Source organism: Scylla paramamosain, chromosome 18 (assembly GCF_035594125.1).
Source record: "Scylla paramamosain isolate STU-SP2022 chromosome 18, ASM3559412v1, whole genome shotgun sequence".
Classification (NCBI taxonomy): Eukaryota; Metazoa; Arthropoda; class Malacostraca; order Decapoda; family Portunidae; genus Scylla; species Scylla paramamosain.
Window position 1 is genome coordinate 14,381,666 of NC_087168.1, and position 26,504 is coordinate 14,408,169.

Sequence of the window (26,504 nt, forward strand, 5' to 3'; positions counted from 1 at the left end):
ATATTATAGGAATTGTTGGAGAAGAGAGGTATAAAGTGGAGTGAACCCAAGCCACAAAAAACCTTATAAACAGCAGATATAATAAGTATATTGTTTGTAATACTGGTTACTCCTTTCATTGCTATTTTCAGCTTCATCTTAAAATTTTTCACTTCACTGCTGCTATGGTAAAATACCAGGGCAACATTCCCTCCTAAATAACATTCTGCAACACATCTTCATACAGGCTAAAACAATATCAGTGATACTCACCACTAACTAATTGTAATATATCATACACTAAGAAGCAAGCATAGTTTTTGAGATTTTAAAAGATCAGCCCGGTATATATACAAAAATATATATATATAGTAGCAACAAAATCACTCTTTTACTTGATATCGCTCGTTTGCGACAACGTCGTCATAACTCAAAAATAGCAATTTTTCACGAGAGCCATTTTAAAGAATGAAAACACTCTCAATATTGTGAATAGTCCCAAAAGACCATAGCTGGAACATTTTTTGAAACATCAAATAGTCCTTTAAAGTTTATAGAAATTGAAATAATTATATCTTCACTAATCAAACCTTTATTTAAACTTTTATAATGCTTTTTTTAATATGACGTTCTTCATAAAAAAATAGTAGACCTCTCATGTACTATTTTGTTTTGTGCCATTATTGAAAGGAAAATAATCACCAATGTTACTTAATTATGTATTGTTCATTGCTTATGACTTTGACAAGATTGATGATAATACATTTTCTTATTATGAAAATGATAGATACTTCCTAATAAATGAAAGATATTGACTGTAACACAAAAAGATATTAAAAAAACATTGTTATGAACATAATAGATTCCTCCTAATTATAATCTTTTTTCAAATATATATATATATATATATATATATATATATATATATATATATATATATATATATATATATATATATATATAAACATCCTCATGAACATTATAGATTCTTCCTAATTATCATTTTTTTCAAATAAAAAAATCCTTATGAACCTAAGAGATTCTTCCTAATTATAATTTCTTTCAAATATGCCTAAGGAATTGGACAACTCAAAAATTTTCAAATAAATGAAAGATGGACTGTATAATAAAAAAAACATTATAAAATAAACATCTATTTAATATTCCATTCAAATAATATGTACCTAATGAATTAGCATACAACAAAACTTAATATCGTAATAGGCATACTAAATTTGTATTTTAACTCATTTCATTAAGATTGATTTCATTTACAGGTCTTCATAAAATTTATGATGGCATCGTGGAATCAGATTTTTATTACAAAGGTCCATCAAGTCTTTTTTCTTGTTAGCAGGCAATGTAAGTTTGCTGGAGTAACATGGCAATAAGTCATTAATGGAGATGGCTTTATTTGAGTTTTTCAAAATTTTAAGCTCCTTATAGTCTGAACCATAGGAATGTTTACAAAAAACTGACAGTGGTGACTGCTTTTCAAATTTCATTACTTTAACATCAGAGAGTTGAAGAGTCTTGCAATTGATAGGTCCCATTTCAGTAGCTAGAGACTTAATGTTCAAGAAATCTTTGTAACAAAGCTCTTTTACTACGAAAGGCTGTCCTTTCTTTCTAGCAGTTCGAATTGCCGTTACGTAAGTTTCCGGCACATAAATGGGTCCACTTTTTAAAATTCTCTTTACTTCTCTTTCAATTAGGGAATGGGCAGAGTCACCCTCATTTTGGGTATGCCCTTTTATTAGAAACTTGTGTGTTATTGAAGTTATATTTGGTAAGTTGTTTACTGCATAAAGGTAAAGTGCCATCATGAACTTATTTTTCTGTTGGCCAGAACAGTTATCTAAGTAAAAAATTATGTCAGTTTTTCCTGCCTCACACAAGGTTTTAATGTAATCGAGAACACAGGTCCCAATTTCATTAACCCCACGTTGGCCATTAGTTTCATTCCAGACATAGCAATTACATGAGTTTGTTTTAGCATTGTAAATAGTAAAATTTAAAACAATCAGCTTTGACTTGTAATAAAAAACTGAAATGTCCCCTTTTGGTATCTGCATTACAGCCTGAAGGTCATAAACAGCAACAACTGCATCACTCTCAGTTTTATCTTTATGTTTTTCATTTCTTGACATGTCTTTTTCTTTGTGGTGATTTTCATAGCTTCCTTGAAGGTGCTCTTTCTCTTCATTCTCGACATTATGATAAGATGAACAAACATCGCATTGGTCCTTTTTAGGAACAAAAAAAGAAATATTATACTCTGTGGTAAAAATGCGATAAAACAGAGTGTAATTGGCATAAGGTACCTTTTGTTGTTTGGACTTCTCAACATAATCGCGGTGAATTTCTGCAACTGTTTTAGAGCCACATATGAATGTCCTACTTGATATAGCTCTCGTATAGTGACTCTCTATCTGAGGGATAGACTCAATATGTGCCTTGACGCCTTTCCTAATTTCAGGATCAACAGTTACTTGATTACCATGTTGGCCTCTCTTATCAGGTTCCACAAGAACATTAGCAACTCTGCTTTGCTTTGCTAAAGCTGTTCTTATTGGCCGGTCATTGATATTAAGTGTGTTCTTGAAAAAAAGTTTGCAAACACGAATTTCATTCTGACCAACCATGAAGTGAAAGGAACTGTTATTGTTCCTAGGTTGACGGTTGCCTCCCTCACGAACATACCTGTATTTAGGTCTAACAGTTTTAATGCAGTTTGAAATGAACTGCCACTGTTGAGCAATGTCTCCTAATGCCCAATAAGAGTCAAAGAGTTTTTGCCTTTCTTCTTCATTTATCTGTTCTGAACATTTAATTCGACATTTATTTCCACATGGCAGTTTCATTTTCCTTTCTGGTCTTATTTTCTTATTTTTGCTTATATAAGCCTTTCCAGAGTTCCCTAATTTTTTCGCTTTATGTTTCTTCCATTGACTCAGGTGCTGTTTACATTTACGTCCCTTTTGCGGACTAACTAGTACAGGAATTTTATCAACTGCGTCCTTCTCTTCAAGGTTAAAACTCTCTTCTTCCTCTTTGCTTGGGATATAGTCCTTATCTTTCACGGAATCATCTGTGTCAATATCTTCAGTTTCTGAGTCACTGCTAGAAGATGATTCACTGCTAGAAGACGAGTCACTACTAGAGGACGAATCACTACTAGAGGATGAGTCACTACTAGAAGAAGACTTCCTGTTATTTGAAGCAGAGCTTGCACCCGTAATGCTTGCTGATGGCAGCAGATGGTCATCATTGATTTGAGGGTCAACAGCAAGTTCACATCCTACAAAGTACAAAGAAATGGGTCTAAAATGTGATTTTTGTTTTTTGTGTTAAAAATGCTCTATGGTATGTAAGACAGCATGTGTCATTTTTTTTTAGTTTGGGGGGGAACTATAAATTCCTCAGATGGGGGTCCAAATTTTTAACAATGAGAACCAAAAAATCTGAAAATTTTACTTTTATTTTGCATTTTTAAAAAGTTGGATCTTTAAACTTCAACGCCTTACTCCTCCGAAAGTTTTGATTGTTAAAAGTTTTCATCAAAATTGGCTCATTAATAAAAAAAAATAGGCTTACCTCCCACCTTAACCCGCGCAGTGCCACCGCTGTAAATTTACAGCATCTAGCTTACCCGCGCTCAGTGCCACCGCCGTATATTTATGGCGGCAATCTAAAAAAAATTCTAGTATGTTTATTTGTCTAAATAACTTTATAAAAAACACACTAAGTATACTCCAAGCTCCACCCTACGCACTGAATGTGTTAGTTTGTTGGTATGCTCCTTGAGTGGCCCCCAGGCGGCGCACGGCGCGGCGATCACATCAGACTCGTGAGAGCTTGTACAACTATCGGAGGAAGCAGTCATGGCGCGCCGCCGTGGGTTGTGTGATGAGATTATCTCTGCTTTACTTTCTTCTAGTAGTGATGAAATGTTATCAGACATGTCTGATGATGATTCTGTACATGACAAAGACTATGTACAGCTGAGTGAAAATGTAAAAATGTACCAAGCACTACTATCATACTAGTAGCCTACCTATGCATAGGCTATGCATATTGATAGTGTTGATATATGTAATATATAAACAAATAATCCATTACCGAGGTGACATAATATCATTTACGAATACTGGTGTTGATAAAAAATGGATAGCACCGAGTACACTACGAGTATCAACATCACACCATATGCGCACCAACATCAGATAACTTCTCAGGTGATTTTTTTTTTGTTTTTTTACTTTCTAAGACAACTTTTTTCTCGTGGTTTCATTATTTTTACATGGTTTAGGATTTTTAGAAAGCATAAAAAAAATATGCAAAATTGGCTGGCAGCGCAGGTTGGTTTAGGATAAAAGTGGCCGGCAGCGCGCTGGTTAAAGCAAATTATATAGAAATTTAATCAAGGTTATGATAGTATATACCTGTACTATTTTCCTCAGGGTTTTCTTCACTGTTTTCCTTAGCCTTTAATGCTAATTCTAGCATAAGTTTTCCTCTACATGATATGGTACCTATTTAATCTGAAAAAAATATGATATTTATGAATACAATGTTTTGTTGCAACAATGTCACCAATGTAAATAATACACTAACTTTTTTAAGTTTTTCGCAAGATTTTCAAATAACGATGACATAATTTAAGTTAAACAAAAATGTGCTGCTGTAATACGAGGTAATGTTTGTAACAATACTGTCATAACTCAAATACAACACCTATTATTCACAAGGTTTTTTCCAATAATGACACATTTTGAATTAGGACGTAAAACATAGATCTGTTTGTTTTTACCAATAATGACACATTTTGAATAATGACGTAAAACATAGAGCTGTATGTTCGCAGACAAAACGTATTACATCAAAATAACACATTATCGCATGAAACATAATTCATAAGTTCAGTACTTACATTTTGTACTAACATAGTTCTAAATCAAAATATGACACTCTAAATGACAGCGTGAGTGTAGTTACCCCAACGATGGTCACAGCACAACTGACGGTCTTCACGCAAAGAAGTTGGTACATATTATGTTATGTCGTTATGACATTTAGCGCCTCTAGCGGTCAATTTTTTTAACTACAATTATGACACTTTTGCCAAAAAATCTGCGTTTCAAGATGAATATGTCTATATGGATAACTCGAAAATCCATTTTTTTTAGTTATGACGTTGTTGTCGTAAACGAGCGATATACAACACCATTTGTCGCTCTAACCTATTACCATTATTTATCTTCACCTTCACCATGACTTGCCATCTTTTCTCGTGCCTTACACATTTATTTTTCCAGTATATTTCTCACTTACTTTACTTGCAACTCCCTCACTCATTATTTTCTAGGCATAACCACACAAAGTACAGAACAGCACAGCACCAACAGCATGGGCAGCCGTGGTAAAAACAAACAACAATGACCACCAACCGTCATCCTGCTCTGTGGAGTAGTCATCACTGTCATCACTCAGCGTCTCCACCGCCACCTCAGGCTTGCGTTTCTCCACTTCAGGCTCCTTCTGCTCCTTCTTGGGCATGAGAGGCGTCCAGCTGCCATCCTTGTGCAGCGTTACCTCATTGCAGCTTGAATTTTGTTGCAGCACCTCCTGGAAGTACCTGCCACCAAAGACAAACATGTTGAAGTGTGACAGGGATTGTCATCACTACTGGAATTTTATCACCTCCCCCTCATAAGTGAGACAAACATACTGCAATGAAAGAGGCAATGTTTTCTTTCTTGGAACATGATCACCTGTTTTACCCTAAACATTTTCACAAGGAAAGGCTCCAATCATGGTTGTACACATTAGCCCTGTTCACCCAATGGTAGCAAGCCTGCTACATGGTATCCAGCAGCCTCCCTTGAACTTCATTTCTATATAACAGAGTCCATAGAGTACCATCTGGATTACTTCGGTTTATGTTTTCTTGAGTCTATTTCAAAAATTTTAAACACCAATGCTTGTACAATTTTTTTTTCTCACAATCACTCTCTGCTATCCTGTTTGCACACTCAGGATTTATCTCTTCTCTTCACCACACTAATATATTCAACTCACATCTCTTTCAGCTCACCATCTGTGATCTCAGGGCTGATAAATCACACATCCATCTCAGGGTTGATAAGCCACACATCCATCTAATCACCACCATATTCATCCACTTCAGCTGGCAAGCAATGCCCTCCTTCACAACCAAAATCTCTTTGTACCTATCATAACCATTACTCACTTGACTGATGTATGCATTGTGTGGTCAATTACCTATAAGGAGTTCTCCAAGCTATATAGGCCTGTATAAGATGTAAGGGACTTAGCTGTTGAGGTAATCAGTCAGAAGGGTGAGGTATGCCGTTGGCTGGAGAGGGAGGCACAAGTTGTCGAGGTCAAGGTTGATTCAGGAGGAAGCAAGCAAGCTGACTTCTTGTTTTGTGCTTTGTTTGGCTTATTCACACCAATCATACATCAAACAACACATCTCTTTCATGTTCAAATTATTCAAATACAGATATCATAACTATAATTTTTGCTAGCAGTTTTCCTAAATTCATCCAGGAAACCTAAAACCTAAATATACAGTAATATTGACAAGATAAGCTCCATAAATAAATAATTTGTGACATTCCTCACACAAGTCACATGTAAATGTTCCTTTGATGAAAGAGGAAGTTCTCCAAGCACCAATAAAAGCATTCATTGCTCAAAGAAAAGGATATGCTTACAATCTTCCCTCAATATTCAAATTGTAGTTTTGGGGTGGGAGTGGGGTTTGAAGGTTTAGTGGTGATGAATCTAGTATAACCTTACAACTTACAACCATCATTCTGACACTCACCCGTCAATAACCAAACAATCATAGAGAGCAGTCTTATCACAAACAGGACAGGTCCACGTGGGCTTGCGTTCATTCATCTGAAGGTACAGCGATGCATCAAAACACTGCAGGTGATCGCACGTACTGGCGCGGCACGGGAGCATCATGCGCATCTTGCCCAGCGGACACATGAGGGAGCACCGTAGGGAGGTGGTGGCAATCTCACAATCCGCATCCTCTTGAAGCTTCTGTTTGACTGGGCACAGGAAAAAAATAGATAAAATACATAAACAAAAAATAAGATAAACACATACATATACCAAAGCTCTCTCACCCAAAAAAGGGAGAGCCAACATAAGCCAAACAACTGTCATATTCACTCTCCACCACACCACTCTCCTTGCCCCTCAGACACCAAAAGAGAAGATAAAGTACTCCTGCTCTCACTTTATGGGGATCAACAGAAAATTAAGCTTATATAATACTGAATCCCAAAGTGCAAAACTATAACTCAGTTTATATCTAAGCAGTTATGGGTTAAAACTTTTTGGTGGTGGTGTGATGCAGAACAATGTAGCTGATAGTAAAATAAGATTTGTGCTGAAGAGCATATCACTTACTGAGAGATCTGGTGAAGTCTGCAATCTTGGCCCCTCTGTTTTTTAACCTCTGCAGTAGGTCATCTGAGTTAAGCTTCTGCACCAGGTACACAGATATAACGTAGCATCTACCGTACTCTGACGCCCAAGACACCTGGAAAGAAGGGATGATGCAAATATCAGTGGAATTTAGTTCCTTGATAAGAAAAAACTGAGTGCACATTACTATAAGAAATTAGTTTGCTGATATGAAGATCAAGTTAAGTGTGCATAACATGAAAAATTTCATTATCCTTATCAGCAGCTTTGGTCTGATCTTTGATAAATGCCAGGCAGAGAGAGAGAGAGAGAGAGAGAGAGAGAGAGAGAGAGAGAGAGAGAGAGAGAGACAGAGAGAGAGAGAGAGAGAGAGAGAGAGAGAGAGAGAGAGAGAGAGAGAGAGAGAGAGAGAGAGAGAGAGAGAGAGAGAGAGAGAGCAGTCATGTGAATAGTGATGACCACAAAGCCACCTACTTGTATTCTGTTGGTGACTGTGGGTGAGATGCGACAGAGTGCTGTGACGTTGACAGGTCTGGACGGTCTTTTGGGCTCCACTCCGGGTTTGTTGGTGGGGATTGGAGTCTGAAAGTGCCGGGAAAGAAAAGTGTTAAAGGATGTACTGGAACATGGTAAATTACTGCAAGAATGTAATACATGATTTGGATTCTACTACATTTCATGTCCTTACTCGGGAAGATTTTAGGAAATCGATCACTTTCTCTCCATCATTTAAAAGAAAATTACTCTCTTGCTAATATTAACTTTAACCTCCTACTGTAACGTTTTCACTGTTATTTAGCACATCTTTCACTAATCAACAGGCACCCTGAACCATCTTTTCTTGTTCTACAGCCAACTCCAAATAAAGTACTGGCTAGAAATTGCAAAATCTATTCTTTTTTATACCCTTCATTCTTGTAGATGCTTATAAAGATTCCATACGTTACTTTTAATGCTGTGAATTATTGCATATCACCCTCAACTAGCAATACTATAGGATTTCTGGATACGTCTGAAATCTGATATCCTTTTTATATGAAGGGCAATGCAAGGGAAACTGGTCTGTCTTTTTCCCAAATCCAGGCATACTCACTGGTAATGGACACATTTTGTCATTTATTTTTACTGCAATATTGGGCGGGAAGTTGTCCTCTTGCTCGCAGGTTGTCTCTAGCAAACAAAACCTCATTTGGACCTGAAAAAAGTAAATAAAGAAAAATAAATAAAGAAATAAATAGATGAAACAAATAAAGAAAATAATAGTACATTAGAGCAAAAAACAGCAAACTTTCACAGGTATAGGAATGATGTGCTATTATTCTTCATTCAATAAGTAAACTGGTTTCAGGTAAAGCTATCAACTATTTCTCAAAACTTCTTAAAAACCAATTTAGACATATTTTGTGATGCCACAGTCAGTACAGTGAGCAAAATCTCAGAATATGCTGTTACACCAAGGTAATGCAAATGAGCACTGCAGCAAAGATAGCCTTAACATGTATCCTTCAACTTTTTTTTTAAACTTACACTTAATACAATAAGTTTTTTATACTAATACAGTAAATTGATAGGATTAACTACAGCTACACCAACATTTATCATAGCTTTCATAATCACTAATGGCTCCTGAAGCTCTCAACCATCACTACATCCTGCAGTGACTCCTGTCTCTCACCTGCACTGTGTAGTCCTGCTTGCCGGGCCGCAGGTCCCGAGAGTTGGCTATTTTGTTGGCCTGATGTGGAGTGAGAGAGAAAGCAAAGGTGGACTCCTGGTAGCGGCCAGAATTCTGTGGTGCTGTGAGAAGAAAACGAAGAATTTACATAAACAATTCAATAGTATAGCAATTCATGTAATATAAAAGTCAGGTGGATGTATAAAAGTTACACTAGTCAATATACAAGCTCTCAATGCAGAATGTCTCCCACTTGTTAATAGTTCTCATCATATCTCTTAACTTTTTCCTTACACATGATCATACTGGTTTCTCAAAACTTTTAGTATTTGCATGTGACTGGTAGATTTTCAGACTTATACTCATAACAAAGTAGTTTCAACACACTGGGCTTTCAACCCCCTTGCAGAGCAGGTTAATATCAAATAGTATAGTCATGGTCAGGAATCCAATAACTTGCTACACCTGCTTTCACAGCTTAGTGTCTTCCTCTCAATCAAGTCCACAGATCTGCAGGCAAACTTCATACAAACTGTGACAACTGTCATTTTTAAACATATCAGGGATCAGGATTGAGGGAAATTGCTAAGCACAGCAAAATTAAAAAGCTAACATACAACTGTCCAAAGTAAACAAGGTTCCCTAGTCTAAATTCACTCTTCAGACAGGGTAAAAATAATAAATAACTGTTCAAAGCAGAGGACATTTCATAGGTACCAGGTAGCCAACATTTCCTCACACTGGTATCTGACAGCCTGTAAAGTCAAAGCCTTATATAACCTACCTTTGATAGTGGTATTTATGGGTGGTATTTAAAGTGGTATTTATGAAAAGGCTTGAAAAAATCCCTCCTTGGAGTTCCAAGTCAGTAAGCTTGTGGCAACCTACTGCCTATATCCAAGGCTAGCTATTGAAAGTGTATGGCACATAAAACTAAAACACATACAGTTTGTTCATATCATCCTTCAACAGTTATGTTGGGATTCCAAGTAACTATAACAGTACTCAAATGTACTGTAATGAATATTACGGCCAAAAGGCTCTCAAAGGATATGGAATGAGGATCATTAAAAATTAGGGAATAAAAATATACAAGTTCAATAGACTAGTAAGTGAATGAGTCCAGATATGGCAGTTTTCATGCTTTAGTCATCAAAGAAAAGTTTCCACATAAGTAGTTCTGCACATATCTTTCCAAGGCTTTCATTTTACTACATGTGAGTGGGTTAATTTTGTGCTACTTATTGTAAGATAAATTAAACTATGAAGTATTTCATGTTCTTGTTTTGTAACTGGTTAGACTAAAAGTTAAGAGGGAAAGGAAAAAAAGCTTGTCAAACACCACACACAAGCTACCTGCAACACTAATGTACACAACTGTTCACAACATCAATACATATTAAAAAAGCCTGTAACACACACATGGCCCACCTAGGGACGATGGCTTGAGGAGTTCCCCGAGGATGTCATAGAAGGGCAGCTTCTTTAGCTTGACATCGGGGTTGATTGGGTATGTGGAGTTGTGACTGTTGGCAGAGATGGAGGAGTATCCCCCAGCGGAGGAGATCCCCGAGGCCACTACCTGGGAGTTGGTGGAGTATCTAGAGGAAGCCAGTGTGGATGTGACTCCACCAATGCCTCCAACACTGGCGGGCTGTGTGTAGCTTGCTATGGAGTTGAGGCCCAGGGGGACTTTCTGTGCTGGGAGGATGCCTGCTGGTCCTCCTGCTGCTGCTTGCGACCTGTCACCAAACGACATCATCTCTAGTCTAAATAGAGAAAAACACAGGAGACTAGACATTAGCTTGTTACACTTCACACATAAATTCATTAAAAATATTAAAAAGTGTCACCTAATGAAAAGCAAGACAAAGAGATATATACGTATATCCTTTTAGCAGGGGACAAGGAGTGAGAGGCAGCCTGCACAGACAAAAATGTCCTTATCCAGGTATATAAGCAAATAGTATCCAGCTACGTCACCACATTCACAATACTTTAGATGCCACTCTTTGAGAACAACTTGGCTGACACCAAGGTAATACAATGAATATCAGACACTTTGTCAGACACTACAAGATTACGCTACAATGCTACATTCTGTCATATTAGGAAATTCAAAAAGATGGAAATTAGTTATTAATTAGGGATTATTTGACTCAAGCTAAAACTCCTGCCAATTATATTTCACAAAACATCAAGGAAAGAATGCCAAGTACACAAAACATTATGACAGCATTACAAGATTTATACAGTAAGTACTTGTTTCTACATGTGAAGCTCCAGAAGAAAAGGCAGAAAATAATTACATCTACATGCAAAACAACACAGGACATGTTATACATACACAAACACACATACATACATACATATATACATACATACATACACACACACACAAAAAAAAAAAATAATAATAATGAAAAAAAAATAAATAAAAAATAAAATAAAATAAAAAAATAAAAAAAAAAATAAATAAATAAAATAATAATATTAATAGTAACAAATAAACAAATAAATTAATTAATCAAATAAATTAATTGAATAAACAAATAAACAAAATAAAAATATGTAATAATTAATGTATCATCATAAATTGTATGCATAAAAAAATAAAAACAAAGTTATGGATAAACAAAATATATTCTCATGTTATCAAACACTATCAAGAGATAAAGAAACAGACCACTCAAGAAAATTTGTGACTGATAAACACTGAAGAACGTGACTGAGAAACACTGAAAACTGTGACTGAAAAAACTGAAAACTGACTGAAAACACTGAAAACTGTGACTGAGAAACACTGAAAACTGACTGAAAACACTGAAAACTGACTGAACACTGAAAACTGTGACTGAAAACACTGAAAATACTGAAAACTGTGACTGATAACCGCTGGAAACCATGATTGATACACACTGAAGACACGCACAAACAGCAAAACTCAGAACTTAAGCTTTATATTTTGCTTCAAGTACAGTGAGCAGCAACACTTCTGCCAGGTACAAGTACACTAACCAAGAGTAGTCACTCACAACACCCAAAACACAATTTATCCTGCATCTTAGTAAGGCACCATGATTCAGTTTACAGGATTGGTAATGATGGCTGGGCCTGGCTAAAGTACATCCAACTGTACATTTATATTAACTATTCTTGAACTGTTTTTGTAATGCTCTTAACATCTTGTTTATGCCACTCATATACAAAAGCAGAGATGAATAAAAACTTCTTACTGGCAGGTAGACATCACAGAGGGAAAAAAAAAAAAAAAAAAAAAAAAAAAAGAGAGAGAGAGAGAGAGGGGTGGCTGAGTGAAATGGGAGGACACTGCACTAATGCCAAGCAGACAGAAGCATGCAAAAGCAGGAAAACTGCACTAGATGTCAATGAACCCCTACAACATGAAGCTAATACACAAACATATATTAGTATGCACACATCCACTCACAGCTTCACACAACATACTGCTTTTGCCTCCGACTGCATCACTACACGCACCTACCACTGCATTCACCTCACAATTACTTGTATGGCATCTTCAGTGCTCTTAGAGGTGGATATAATCAACACTGCACTTTCATGATTCCCCATTGCCGCATGGTACTGAACATATAAGATGACCCATACAATGCATCTTCAAAACCTACACCTTTCTCACATCATCCACTATGCTGACTTGCACTCTGTCCATCATTCTTGTCATTTTCATCCTTTATCCCTTCATTACCACTGTGAATTTGTTTGTCCAGGCCTACAGTGGACAGATCGATGTCCATCCCACCTGTAAACACCATCTACTGAAAAAAAAAAAAAAAAAAAAAAAAAAAAAAAAAAAAATTTGGTGCTAAATGCTGGTGTCTTGTGGTCACAGTGATCCTGGTCTCCCCTGGTCTCCTCTGGTAACTTCCCCTGAGGTGGTCAGCTGCAGCTTGTGGTTCCTTGTCACATACCAACCCTAATGTGTGTGAGAAACTGGTCTAAAACTGTATTAAGAAAAATTAGTAAGAACCAACTATGGGGTTTCAAATGAACAGAAACCTATTCTCAGCATAAGGTTTTACTGAATACTAAACATAGGTTATTCCAAGACATCCCCACAAAAATATGAATGTTAATACACAGATAAATAAGTGAATAAATAAATATATAAAATAAAATCAAAATAATAATAATAATAATAATAATAATAATAATAATAATAAACAAAAAATAATAAACAAATAAAATATATAATAAAAAATTAACAAATATAATAAAATAAGTAAAATCAAATCAAATCAGGATAAAAAAAAAAATCTTACCTTTACTTTGTGTGCCCAAGAACAAAGCACGTATATGAGTAGTGTGAAAATAAAAACACAATCTTCTGCAACATAAATCTATTTACAATTTTATGAGGGGGGAAAGGTCTACCAACCCTTGTTTGACTACAAGTCAAGTGAAATATGCAAGATGTAATATGCTTTGTCTCTAAAAAAAAAAAAAAAAAAAAAAAAAAAAAAAAAAAAAAAAAAAAAAAAAAAAGTTGCCAGTGTTATGCTAACTAATCTTTATTGAGGAACTCATTTTGGCCATCATCCTTATACCAGCATTTCTTTTCATAATATCCAAAAGTACACAAAATAAAAAAAATGGTAAAACATTTTCACTTCACTGAGATAACAGTGCTGAGTAAGGAAACTAGTCCCTGCCCTCCTTCCTCCTAAGTCCCTTCACTCCAGCAGTGATCCCAGGTCCTGTGCTGGGATATGTTGGCTAAAAGCACAGCTGTTTGACCAAATATAGGAGTGATGGCAACAGGACAGCAGATTAACAGTAACTGGCATGCCTGCAAAGAAGTGTCAAGCAGATTGAGCTTTAGCAAGCTTCCTGTACAAAGCAACTCACAAACTCAGTGAAAGTCCTGAAGCATGAGAAACATTGCCTTGCTGCTAACCTTCCAAAGTTTCCAAGGTCAAGATGTTACAATAAAACACTGGCAGAACATTGATGGTAGTAAGTTCAGTCAATATGGGAATAAAATGTTCTAAATTTCTAATGTTTTCTTGCTGCAATGAATGCAACAACTATTTCCTGAGACACAAAGCAGTTTATCATTCCTCAAGATACAACACACACTCAAAACTAATCTGACCTAGCTGCTAAAACTGGGATATTGATATGCTTCACTGTTTTTTTTCTTATCACCAAGGAACAATCACCCTTGGTTTACAGTAAGGAGGCAAGGAATCATGTTCCCAAGGAGTTTTGACAAGGCATAGGAAGCCATCACTGTCTCTGAGGCCACAAAGATGACATGCATCTCAAAAAATATTTTTGCTTCATGACAAGCCAACCATAAATGCTTTTTAGCTAGTTTGGCTTGTCTACAATTGACGACACATAATTAGGAACAGAGGAGTAACAACTTCCCTGTGTGTTGAGTTCTATTTGTTTAAAGTTAATGTAAAGTGCAGATAAACAAAACAACTCCATATTTTTGATGGGGCATGTTCAAGAAATTGTCAATCTTCAGAAAATTACAGTGGAACCTTGGGTCATTAACACTTCTATCCCAAACAAATCGATTCATGGGCAAATTTACTAAACAAAAACATCTCAGGCCCAGTTCACACTGGCCAAATTCCGACAACTAGTCACTGAAATGGGCCTGTGACCACCAAACTGACATCCTATACCTCTGTTTCACACTAATCAGCATGTCAGTTTCTTGGTGCTGGAACTGGCAACAGTTGCCATGCCAGGAAAATCTGGTACTGTTGAACAAACTAATTCGTGTGATACAAAGCCAAATACATTACTTGATGGCTTCTGCTTTCCCTTAATTAGGGTGAAAGCAACAGCAAGAGCTGCATGCAGTTTTTAAGTTTCGGCAACTCACGTGAACATCCAATAAAATTAAATTAGGTAAGCTTTCGTCTATATCTTATCTGTTTACTGTTGTATTTATCTATGTGTTATAATTAATTATTTTCACTGGTTTGGTTTATGAAGTTGTACACAAAGTACTGTTGTAAAAGTTTAAATAAGCAATCACCTGGGGTTCAGGAATGTGTTCATCCATTTCACATTGATTCCTATGGGAAAAATAGTTTGGTTTACAAACATTCTGGGTCACAGACATCCTTCAGGAACAAATTAAAATAGTGAACCAAGGTTCCACTGTAATAGAAAAATTATTAGCCTGAGAGCACCTTAAGAATGTGATCCCAAGTCAATCATCAACTTTTCTATGCCAAAAGCCTTCTCAGTGTTCCTCATCAGGTATGATCTCTGCTTTTCAGGCAATTATTCCCAAATGATCAACTTAACAGCTAACAGCACAGAGCTGATCCTCACACCCAGCAAGTCCTGGATACTGGGTGCATCACAAGGCCTCTTGTTGCAAAAAATTCTGTCATAAGCAATACATTTGTGACAGCAGATGTGTGACGGTGAATGACACACAGCACACACACTGCACGTATTTATACACTGAAGCTTTATAACAGCACACATGCAAACTGAAGTACAAAAGTGTCCCATATTGCAAGTCCAGTTTGCATCAACACAGATGACACAGTGAAGTTTAATACAAGTCTCTCAAGTGATGCTTTATCATCCTTTAATGAAACTTAATATAGTCACTTCTTTCATAAATGAAGCTTCAGAAAATGGCAATACTGTCTGAAAAATGTGGCATGAAGGTTGCAAATACTCTGTCAACAAAACACAAGAACATGATTACTTTGAGACTCAACCTTTAAATAACTGTAATATTTGATGTCATTTCTACTTCATTATATTTTACAGCTCATATTTTATTAGCTGTTGATGTGATAGAACACATCGTACTGAAGATGTTGAAGTCATGGATGTGTAAAGTGTGGGATACTTATGTGTCAGGATACGTATAAAAATGACAATTCAAGCATACAAATTTTGAATGAACATTTTCAATGGTCAATTCATCAGATAAATAAGAATGTAAGTGCAGTCTCGAAATGTTATTAACTGAGATATCTAGCAAAACACACACACATATACACACAAACGCACCTAGAAAATAAATTTATACGTACCTTGTCAGGACAACAACGCAGCCCCACAAGCCCTCACTCACACACCCATGCAGCAAACACTCCCTGGTGCTGAGGCAGAGCAGGACTAACAAGCCGGGCATTCAGTGGGGAAAGCACTCACTAATGGCACAGGTTTGCTTTCCTGGCCAACCACATTTTGTAGTTTCAGCACCTGCCCTTCATGATAAACTGGCCAGGTGAGACACAGGTGAGCTATTTCCACACTGTACACAGGTAAGACTACACCCAAGCAGATGCAAGTGCACACATCCAACCTGTGGTGATCAGAAACTGGGCACTTACTGGATGCTCTTGTACAGTTCTTTGATCTTGGCTTGTATGGCTGGGTTGCGTAACCTCACTATGTCCATAGCACGGCTCTGAAGTTCATTCTTGCGACCTGTCTTGTTCTTGCCAGCATAACCAAGGAGCATCTGTAGTTCTGAGACCCGAAAGGTCATCACCATTCTCTGCAGAGGATAATTAACTTAGTTTACTTGAAGATGACCAGCAACAACTTATTTAAGTGTTGTAAGCTCTTGGATTCTAAAACAGTCCCATGCATCTTAAGGGCTTAATATATTTTTCTTCACATGTCTGAGCCCAAGGATAGGTTATATGCTCCTCATTATCTCATGATAGCTACTAGGCCACAATGAGTCATACTGACATCCTCCTACATTCCTCCTCACTGACATTTAACAGTGACACCTAACATGCCAATGCCAATGATAAACCATGAATTATCTCTTTTCACACAGATTACACACCTATCACATAACAGGCACATAATGTTTTATTTCTTTTATAAGATAAAACATTATTATTTCCAAATAGAAGCAGCAATCACAACAGTGTTGAGACAAAATTAATGAAACACAAGTTTTCCTAAAGAAGGGAGTGGCCAGGATGTTGTCCAGTTGCTGGTTTCTCTATAATAAAAAATGCCAACAAAAAACAATAGTTGTAAACCTCTTCCTTCCAGCGAGATAACATGTCCTTAACACATGGATCTTTCACCCAACTCTTCACTAACACAAGGGAACACTGAGAGCCACACACTGGTGCTCCCTCACACAACAGCAGGGAGAGATATGAGAATGATAAGTATGGGAGGGGCAAAGATCAAAATTTTCCTTAAATGCTAGTTTCTCTTACCTCTGTTTGTAAGAGACATTACATTGAAGAAAATGGTCAGTACCATCAGAGGGAGCACATATAAAAAATGGATGACCAAAACACTTCTCCAAGTCTAAACAAATATCACCATGCATTCCCAAAGAGTACCTGCAGCATACTGGAACCTCAACTCAGTTCTGCATAAGGTTCATACCAATGTTTATAACTAACCATACAAGTATAATAGCAATATTTTTCTTCATAAAGTGATACTGTATAATTTTCATGAGCAAAGTGAAACTGTTACCAACACATGGTCACTGTGCAATACTAGGTAAATGTGATGCCTGTTGTTTGTCCAGTACTTGGTAAGCATTATTTTTTTGTTGTGTTTATTGTTACAATACTTATTACATCATAGTGTTACATATGAGAGAGAGAGAGAGAGAGAGAGAGAGAGAGAGAGAGAGAGAGAGAGAGAGAGAGAGAGAGAGAGAGAGAGAGAGAGAGAGAGAGAGAGAGAGAGAGAGAGAGAGAGAGAGAGAGAGAGAGAGGCAAAATAAGAAAAAGATGCACCCCCACAAGCCCACAACAGCTGACTGAAGGTGGCTGACATCTTTACCAAGAACTTCTGGTAATATAGTATTTTCAACTAAAGGAGTCAGTAGGCAACACAGTGGTACATCTTTCCTGTGCATTCTGATGTACAAAGAAAACAATTGCACTAAAAGAACTCACTAGAAATGCCATAAGTTTTCTTTCCTGGATCTTCTGAGATGTGCTAACTGCCACAGAAGTCAAACTAGCTCCTATGTTTTAGTCTTGGCCACATAACAGTGAAGGGCTTGTTAAAATTATATCTGACCAAATGTTACAACTTCCCTCACTGCCAACAGATCTCTCCCAAGGTCACTTTCCGGCCAGATCAAGAAGTTTGTTGAGCGGTGCAAGCAATGGGGTACTTCTGGTGGTCTTCAAAGTGACTTATTCTCAATACACCAAATGCATCAAAATGTGTATCATGGCTGCCCAATCACTTTGTGTCACACCCACTGCTCAACAGCTTCTCAGTAAAATTAACCTAACCACACCAAACTGAACCTAACATTACCTGCTCTTGATCTCCAGACATCACCTTAACCCATACTAGATTCACTGACAAATACACAAATATTTAATGGTGCAGTAATGTAATAAACTTGACTCAATCCCATACAAATACAAATATGAGTACACTACACTTTACTCACAAATTTCTACCCATTCCCAAAATCAAGAGGCTAAGCACCAGAGTATATTGATCCGAAGTAATATGAGAAAGCTAAGTTAAAAAAATGTCACATATCCCTACATATTAAGTCCTTTTCCTATATAAATTCCACAAAAAAGAAGCAGGAATATTTTGTTACATAAACTGCCTACTCATGCTTCATTAACACATACGGGTGGAGGCATCGCTATGGCTGTGCATGGCCTCAGCTCACACGTCTCATTGGCGGCTGAGCCTATGGTGCATCATTTCCCTTATGGTGGGACACAGGGCCACTATGACATCCAAGTTTCCACAGGTTTCCTATCATTGCCAACCCAAAGGAAGGACAAGCAACAGGGTGAGCTGAGAGCTGATTCAAACCAGACCACAACTGCATAACGAGGTGAGCAAGCCGCTGCATCACGAAGGCACGACATGGCTGCCAATGAAAAGTCTCTGTCATGCATCAGTGAACATATGAGTGCTGTGTGAGCTTTACTGTGATGTGAAAATTGAATAGTAGACATGCATCACAACTGTGAGGCTGTGGGACTGAGCTGTGTGGGATGCAAGATGTGAGTGCACTGTGGTGTACCAGATTACATGTTCAAAATGTGCCACCATCCCAGTTCTACTTACAGGTTTACAGGGCCATACAATATTTACCTCAATGTGGCCTGAACAGCCAAAATGTAATAAAAAAAATAAAAATAAAAATAAAAAAGTTCTAATTTTGCTTTTTAACTTGTGTGTTTGGTTAATTAACAGAGGAGAGACAGCACATTACAACAGAGCTGCATCATCTCCCTGAAGCAGATGAACTATTTTCATGGTGTAATTTGTTACAAACATTAGCCATTTTTCTTTGAGAATTAATCAGGACCCTGTACAAGATAACTGGGTAAGCTACATAATAAATTGTAGATATAGTGACATGTACACAAATAAGTATTCAATTTTGCTTAACAGAAGAATTAGGGTAATTTTTAAGAACTAAGGTATATTTTCTAAATATTTAAAACACTAATTTTTCATTTTATTTTATTTATTTATTTATTTTTTTATTGTTTAAGACTGTTGCAGCCTGTTCAGAAAAGTTCCAGTGAAGGGGCCAGGCTTGGATGTTATGACATGGATTAGGGTGACGTCCAAATATTTCTGGAAGCCTTATTACAGAACCTCATATACTAACTTCCCAGTCAGGAGGGCTAGGCTGTCTTCTGGACGCCATGGATAGGTTGCAGTGGTATATGAAAACCTCCCAGGACAAACAATCCCTACAGGAGCAGGGGACAAATGATGGATTGGAGCATAATTATATAAGAATTATCAAAAAACAGTTCCGAAGCATGAGAGGTGATCCTGAAGCTTTGCATGGAGAGGGACAGCAACAATTAACGACTTGGAGAATAGATGCACAAATCCCTAACAAGAGTCCGCCAGAGCCACAACGTGTCCCCCGCCAAGTGTCACTCGGAAGGAGGACGCGGGGCGCACATGTCCCTACTCCACCCCACACACCCTTCCACACCTCACCCCACTCTCTGCCAAGTCTCCACCTCACCCTCAAGCCATTCACTCCTCCACCAAAGTTCCACACGCGGCTAATAAACCAATTCAACTGTTTATCTCCTGACACCGAAGCCTCGCAAGGGAAAACAAGACCATCGGACGCCCAACTCGCAGCATATTGATCAGTTTTTATCAATCTACACCTCACCCACTCATGCTACTGCCTCCTGTTTTAATGGCGTACCCTGCCGTCTTAACTTGCACCATTATTATCGTGTAGGAATGAGTATTGAGAGGTAAAATAAGGGAAATTGTGTTATTACCCGCAGCTGATCCTCCGCCTCTGCCATGTTTGTTTTGAATACTACAACGCGTCACCGCCGATCCACGCGCGTCTATTTTACAATATCTATTAGAGATTTTTTATGCTTTTCCACTTACTTCACTTCCTATATACAATATGTAAATTACTCCTGAACTCAAAAATGTTTATAAAGTAAGTAAAGAATGCCCATGGCAGAATATTATAGCGGAAAACTAAATATTTCTTTCCCGCGCAAAAATTCATATTGTTGTTATGTAAGTGTGCCTATTTTATCTGGCTTTCTCTGTCCCTCTTTTTCTCTCTCCGTTTGTTTGTTGATTCATGTTCTCTCACATTGTTCTTCAAAGAGATAGATATTTAGTTTTAATTTATATTTCGTACGAAAAATAAAGAGTGTATGTGTGAAGCCAATTCAACAGGCTTACAAAACAGCTTCATATTATCTGCTAGGAATCAAAGTTCAGTATTAGCGGTTAATACGGCAATGAGCGTCAAGGCCATAATAATCTAGTAGACAAGAGAGAGAGAGAGAGAGAGAGAGAGAGAGAGAGAGAGAGAGAGAGAGAGAGAGAGAGAGAGAGAGAGAGAGAAAATATTTTCAGCTTCGTTTTCTCTTTACTCCCCCACTCCCTCGTTCCCTCCCGTCTCTCTCTCTCTCTCTCTCTCTCTCTCTCTCTCTCTCTCTCTCTCTCCACCATCATTATTCTCTCTATCACCACCACCATCATCATCATCAGCCTTTATGATTCCACTGCAAGATACGTACTGCCTGCGCCCATCTCTTCCACCCTGGCAAAACTCTCAACTCATCTGTGCTCCCTCCATATCATTCCTAGGTTGTTATTACGTTACTGTTATCTATTATCAGCTTGGAGCCATATCATGTCTTTTTCATATCTTCTCTTACATCCGGCATGGTGTAAGAGATAAACATTCGTATCCACTTGGCTGGGATTGCGAGTTTAGCGTGTTAGCAAGGGGAGGAAAACGGGGTTGGATTCAGCTATAATATGTAATGTGATAGTGTGGGGGATTTGATCGCAAAGTTCACACAAAGGAGGAGGAATTTACCTGTCTGGCTCATCATGTTGCGCAGGGTGTGTTTAGAGGTGACCTCCTTACCCACGTGGTTGGTCTCTCTCTCTCTCTCTCTCTCTCTCTCTCTCTCTCTCTCTCTCTCTCTCTCTCTCTCTCTCTCTCTCTCTCTCTCCCTGCTAACTTTATTTCTTCTCATTCTTCCTCTTCTCATCCTATTCCTGTTTTCTTTAGTATTCATTCTCTCTCTCTCTCTCTCTCTCTCTCTCTCTCTCTCTCTCTCTCTCTCTCTCTCTCTCTCTCTCTCTCTCTCTCTCTCTCTCTCTCTCTCTCATCCGTATTTTCTTCTCACGCCTTTGCTTTTTTTTCCTCTATACCTGTTCCCCGCACTCTCTCTCTCTCTCCTCTCTCTCTCTCTCTCTCTCTCTCTCTCTCTCTCTCTCTCTCTCTCTCTCTCTCTCTCTCTCTCTCTCTCCATCATCATCATCCTCATCCCCCTCTCTCTCTCTCTCTCTCTCTCTCTCTCTCTCTCTCTCTCTCTCTCTCTCTCTCTCTCTCTCTCTCTCATCATCATCATCATCATCATAAGAACAAGAAAATATGGGAATCTGCAAGAGGCCATCATCGTCACTCCCTGTTAACAAAAGATACTAAAGAACTAATCCATACAAGTATTTGGAGTCGCCTTGGAGTCAAAATCAACTGTTCCTTGGCTCAAATAAAACCTTTCCACAAGATCTCGTTAACCCTTAATAACGTTGAAATATATGATTATTACAGCGGTTGGGAAAAAAAGAAACTGTGGTGAATGCACGTGCAGCTGGAATACACGGAAGGTAGGATTGACTGGTCTGTGAATGGACTTGAGCCAAGGGACTAGTTGACTTGAGCTGGCTGGGCGTGTCACTCCTTGAGGTAGGCAATGGCACGTGTCACATACAGCTGGTTAAGATACACAGGCGTCTTGGGTTGAAAACTGCACACCTTCATCTTCCAGAGGGCATATTAGAAGAGCATTTTCACTATACTACACCTCCACCACCGTGACGCCAAAACTGTACACATCAGCGGAGGAAAACGCAGGCTTCAGCAATATCATCTGCGCCAACCGACTGTATCATTGTGGTTCGCTTTTCTCGGCCTCGTCGTCGTCGTCATCATCATCGATTTACACAAGCCGCATTCCTCGTCCTCGTATCTCCAGGACGTTATAATCCAACTGATGGTGCACCTATTGTCGTAATTAACCGATACCAACTCGTTGACGACCTGCCCGAAGGGAGCACGCCGAGTCAAGGTCGATCAAATGGAAAAACGGCTCACGCACGCTGCCGCTAAGAGTAACATTCTGCCCCCCCACATCTCTAGTGCACTTCCTCGGCGAATGAAAGACAGGAAAAGAATGGAAAATGCAAACAATACAATAGAAATGGAATCAAGGAAGGAGAATGCAGCAACAACAACAACAACAACAAAATCAAGTAAACAAGTCAAGTGACAAGGAGTGAATTCTACTACATAAAATAAAAGAAACTACCTCCTCCTCCTCCTCCCCCTCTTCTTTCTCCTCCTCCTGTCTGACAGGACATATGCTTTTGTGACCTTTGAAAACATTCCTCATGAGGAGACTTGCCAAAATAACAAGCCCAGCCTAACTGAAAGCTTTCCCACAAATCAACAACAAAACGCAGAAACCAACACTAGAGAGAAGCGTGAAGTGCATGCATGAAACCTCCTCCTTTCGTGATCCACTCCGACATGCATTCCTGGGACAAAGCTAACGATGTTGATATGCATTCTTTCACCGCCCTGCGAGGTCTGCGCCAATATGTTATCTGCAAAAACGTTCGGCGCATGCTCTTCCCTTTTGTTTGGAGAGGCTCTTCGTGTTTGGTGGGCCATGTTTTGTTTCGCTCGTTTTGGTGCGTTTTTATTATTCTTTGAAGTGTTAAGAGAGAGAGAGAGAGAGAGAGAGAGAGAGAGAGAGAGAGAGAGAGAGAGAGAGAGAGAGAGAGAGAGAGAGTCACACGTTTTCCCTACGGCAAAGGACGAATGGAAGAAGGGAAGGGAAGGGAAGGCAAGGGAGGGAGGGAGGGAGGGAGGGAGGGAGGGAGGGAGGGAGGGAAGGAAGGAAGGAAAGATTGGAGGGAGAATGAAACGAAAATACTGAGAGAGAGAGAGAGAGAGAGAGAGAGAGAGAGAGAGAGAGAGAGAGCGGATGGGTGTGTTGGAGGAAAAGGAAGAGGGTGGAGCGAATCGCGTGCAAGGATTCGGACACGGGCGATCAGTACCCGGGAGCACGTGTCCGTATTCGCTCATTATCGTCCCCACGAGACCGAATCGCGGACCACGCCGACATGACACGAAGGGAAAATAGGAAACGTGGCATGTTATTGGATTATTATTATTATTATTATTATTATTATTATTATTATTATTATTATTATTATTGTTGTTGTTTCTCGATTACTTCTGTTTTCCTTATATATATATATATATATATATATATATATATATATATATATATATATATATATATATATATATATATATATATATATATATATATATATATATATATATATATATATATATATATATATATATATATATATATATATATACTCGTATATTAAAAATGCGTCTATTTATCTTCTTCCTACATACGTGATTTAATTCTCACTACTACTACAGCTGCTGATACTACTATCACTACTACTACTACTATTATTACTACCACACCCACCACCACCACCACCACCAAAGCGTTGACCACTGCTGCTGCAGCAGCAACAACAACAACTACTACTACTACTAGTACTACTACTACCACCAAGGCATTGACCAATGCTGCTGCTGCAACAACAACAACAACAACAACAGCAACAACTACTACTACTACTACTACTATTACTACTACTACCACCAAGGCATTGACCACTGCTGCTGCTGCAACAACAACAACAACAACAACAACAACAACAACAACTACTACTACTACTACTACTACTACTACTACTACTACTACTACTACTACTACTACTACTACTACTACTACTGCTGCTGCTGCTACTACTACCACCACCACATTCCCTTACTTCCACCACCACCACTGCCACCACCCTCATCCTCACCACCACCACCACCACCACTACTATACCACATCCTTCCCTGCACCACCACCACCACCACTTCCCCGTGACCGCCAGTATTATCCGCGACCTGCTCACGCGAGGTAGCAGGTCACAGCTCCCGCGCGCTCACCCCCTGCTGACTCCCGACCTGCTTAAAACCTACCCTAACCTAACTGCGCTCCGTAACTGCTGACTTTACTGATTTACTCCCACTCCCTGTGATCTACGCCGACCGCTGACTTGCTGAGTACCAATGCTGACTGCTGAGTTTACGCCACACGCCTCCTGCTGTTACTGGCGGTCACTTATTGTCTCCCTGCTGACTGACTTCCCGCTGAGGCCTTCAGAAATACCTGCTGACTCGGGCTGATCGCGCTACCTCTTGCTGCTGACTCTGTGCTGACTTGAGGTAAGGTTTCTGTGGCGTGCTTCGTATTTTGGTCTCTGTGGTAGAAATTTTGTTTGTTTGTTTGTTTGTGTGATAAAGGGAGTGATTGTATTGCTTTTGTGATTGCAGTGTTGTTAGTTGTTGTTGTTGTTGTTGTGGTGGTGGTGGTGGTGGTGATAAGGGAAGGAAAAGAGGAAGAAAAGGGCATGTGAACCTTGAAAGGAAAGAGGAGAAAAAAAAAAAGAGGAAAAGGACAAGGACAAGGACGAGGACGAAAGCAAAAAGAAGAAGAACAAGAAGAAGAAATGAGAGAAAGATAAATTTAAACAACACTAACATCACGACGACGACCAACAACAACAACAACAACAACAACAACAACAACAACAACAACAACAACCACCACCGGACCAATAAACATCTGTGAAGAGAAAAAAAAAATGTTACAAAATCACATAAGAAAGGAGATGATACACAGACAATACAATGGCAGGTAAATTAAACGACAGGTGGACAGAGAGAGAGAGAGAGAGAGAGAGAGAGAGAGAGAGAGAGAGAGAGAGAGAGAGAGAGAGAGAGAGAGAGAGAGAGAGAGAGAGAGAGAGCACGTGAACAAAATGGATTGAAAGGGAAGACGGAAGAGGGAGAAGCAGAGCGGAAAGAGATGGAAGGATGAGGGAGATGATAAAAATGTGAAGAGGAAGAAGGGGGAGGGCGGATGGCTTGAAAGGGGTAACGGATGGGCAGGGAATGGGTAAGCAATAGGGGAAACACAGGGATGGTGAGGAAATAGGAAATGGAAGAATGAAGAATATATGATTGTAAGTGAAAAGTATTGGATTATATTATTAGGAGAGAGAGAGAGAGAGAGAGAGAGAGAGAGAGAGAGAGAGAGAGAGAGAGAGAGAGAGAGAGAGAGAAAGATATATATTTTTTTTGTTTATTTTCTTTCTTTTTACGCATTTAGAAAACTGACCAAAAGCACACATATATATAAAAAAAACAAAAGCTAAGTTGCTGCTCATTCCTTAATTTTCCTCCCACAAAAATACAAGAAAATGGATAAATAAATAAATAAGCATGAAGGTTAAAAAAAGAAAATAAATAAATAAACAAATAAAGGCTAATTCAGTGGATGGTTCGTATGAACAAGTAAGAAAAATATAATAGTATTGTATGAACTGTATGGGTTTCAAGCACCGACAATAATTTGCCAATGTGAGTGAGGCTGTTAAGAGTTATATCATATTAGGTTATAGTTACTGTTAAAGCCACATCCTGTTACGTCAATTTAAATTAGGTTATAATTAAGTGTTATGATTATATTAGTTATATATTGTGTTAGTTATGTTACACTATACTAAGCAATGTTATAGTTTGTTACAAGTGAGTAATCTGAAGCTTCAACAAAAAAGAACAATACGTAATATAGGGAAGGTGTGAGTAGTTACGTTATGCTATGTTATGTTACGCTATATGTTAGGTTACAGGTGGGTATTCCAAGGCCTGAACAAAAGAGAGCAATGCGTGGTATTGGGAAGACGTAGG

The 26,504-nt window shown here is 38.3% G+C and overlaps 2 protein-coding genes and 1 long non-coding RNA gene across 27 annotated transcripts in view; 1 reads left to right on the forward strand and 2 right to left on the reverse strand.

The window, feature by feature from the left end:
- LOC135109137 (E3 SUMO-protein ligase PIAS2-like) overlaps nt 1-26,504 on the reverse strand; it is a 144,827-nt gene that overhangs the window by 12,398 nt on the left and 105,925 nt on the right. For 8 of the 25 annotated variants that reach the window (XM_064020237.1, XM_064020241.1, XM_064020233.1 and 5 more), the window contains 9 exons: nt 16,495-16,661; nt 10,550-10,896; nt 9,128-9,249; nt 8,546-8,647; nt 7,927-8,034; nt 7,435-7,567; nt 6,836-7,070; nt 5,430-5,617; nt 974-3,280 (listed from right to left, as the gene is read on the reverse strand). In XM_064020237.1, the coding sequence (XP_063876307.1) occupies nt 1,251-3,280; nt 5,430-5,617; nt 6,836-7,070; nt 7,435-7,567; nt 7,927-8,034; nt 8,546-8,647; nt 9,128-9,249; nt 10,550-10,896; nt 16,495-16,658 (3,429 nt within the window). In that variant the 5' untranslated portion in view covers nt 16,659-16,661 and the 3' untranslated portion in view covers nt 974-1,250. Of the gene's footprint in view, nt 1-971; nt 3,281-5,429; nt 5,618-6,835; nt 7,071-7,434; nt 7,568-7,926; nt 8,035-8,545; nt 8,648-9,127; nt 9,250-10,549; nt 10,897-16,494; nt 16,662-16,961; nt 17,114-17,163; nt 17,317-19,754; nt 19,809-20,126; nt 20,291-20,397; nt 20,462-24,921; nt 25,013-26,504 lie in introns of those variants that run through there. The other 17 variants (XM_064020252.1, XM_064020253.1, XM_064020248.1 and 14 more) reach the window with 14 other exon arrangements.
- Nucleotides 13,495-16,488, reverse strand: LOC135109143 (uncharacterized). The gene is made up of 2 exons (XR_010272590.1): nt 16,192-16,488; nt 13,495-13,958 (listed from the first exon to the last, which is right to left on the reverse strand). It is a non-coding gene; the product is annotated as an uncharacterized LOC135109143 (long non-coding RNA).
- The window catches only part of LOC135109142 (uncharacterized), a 51,395-nt gene continuing 49,463 nt past the window's right edge, over nt 24,573-26,504 (forward strand). The window contains exon 1 of the mRNA XM_064020270.1: nt 24,573-24,977. The gene's annotated coding sequence lies outside the window, so the exon portion shown is untranslated. The remainder of the gene's footprint in view (nt 24,978-26,504) is intronic.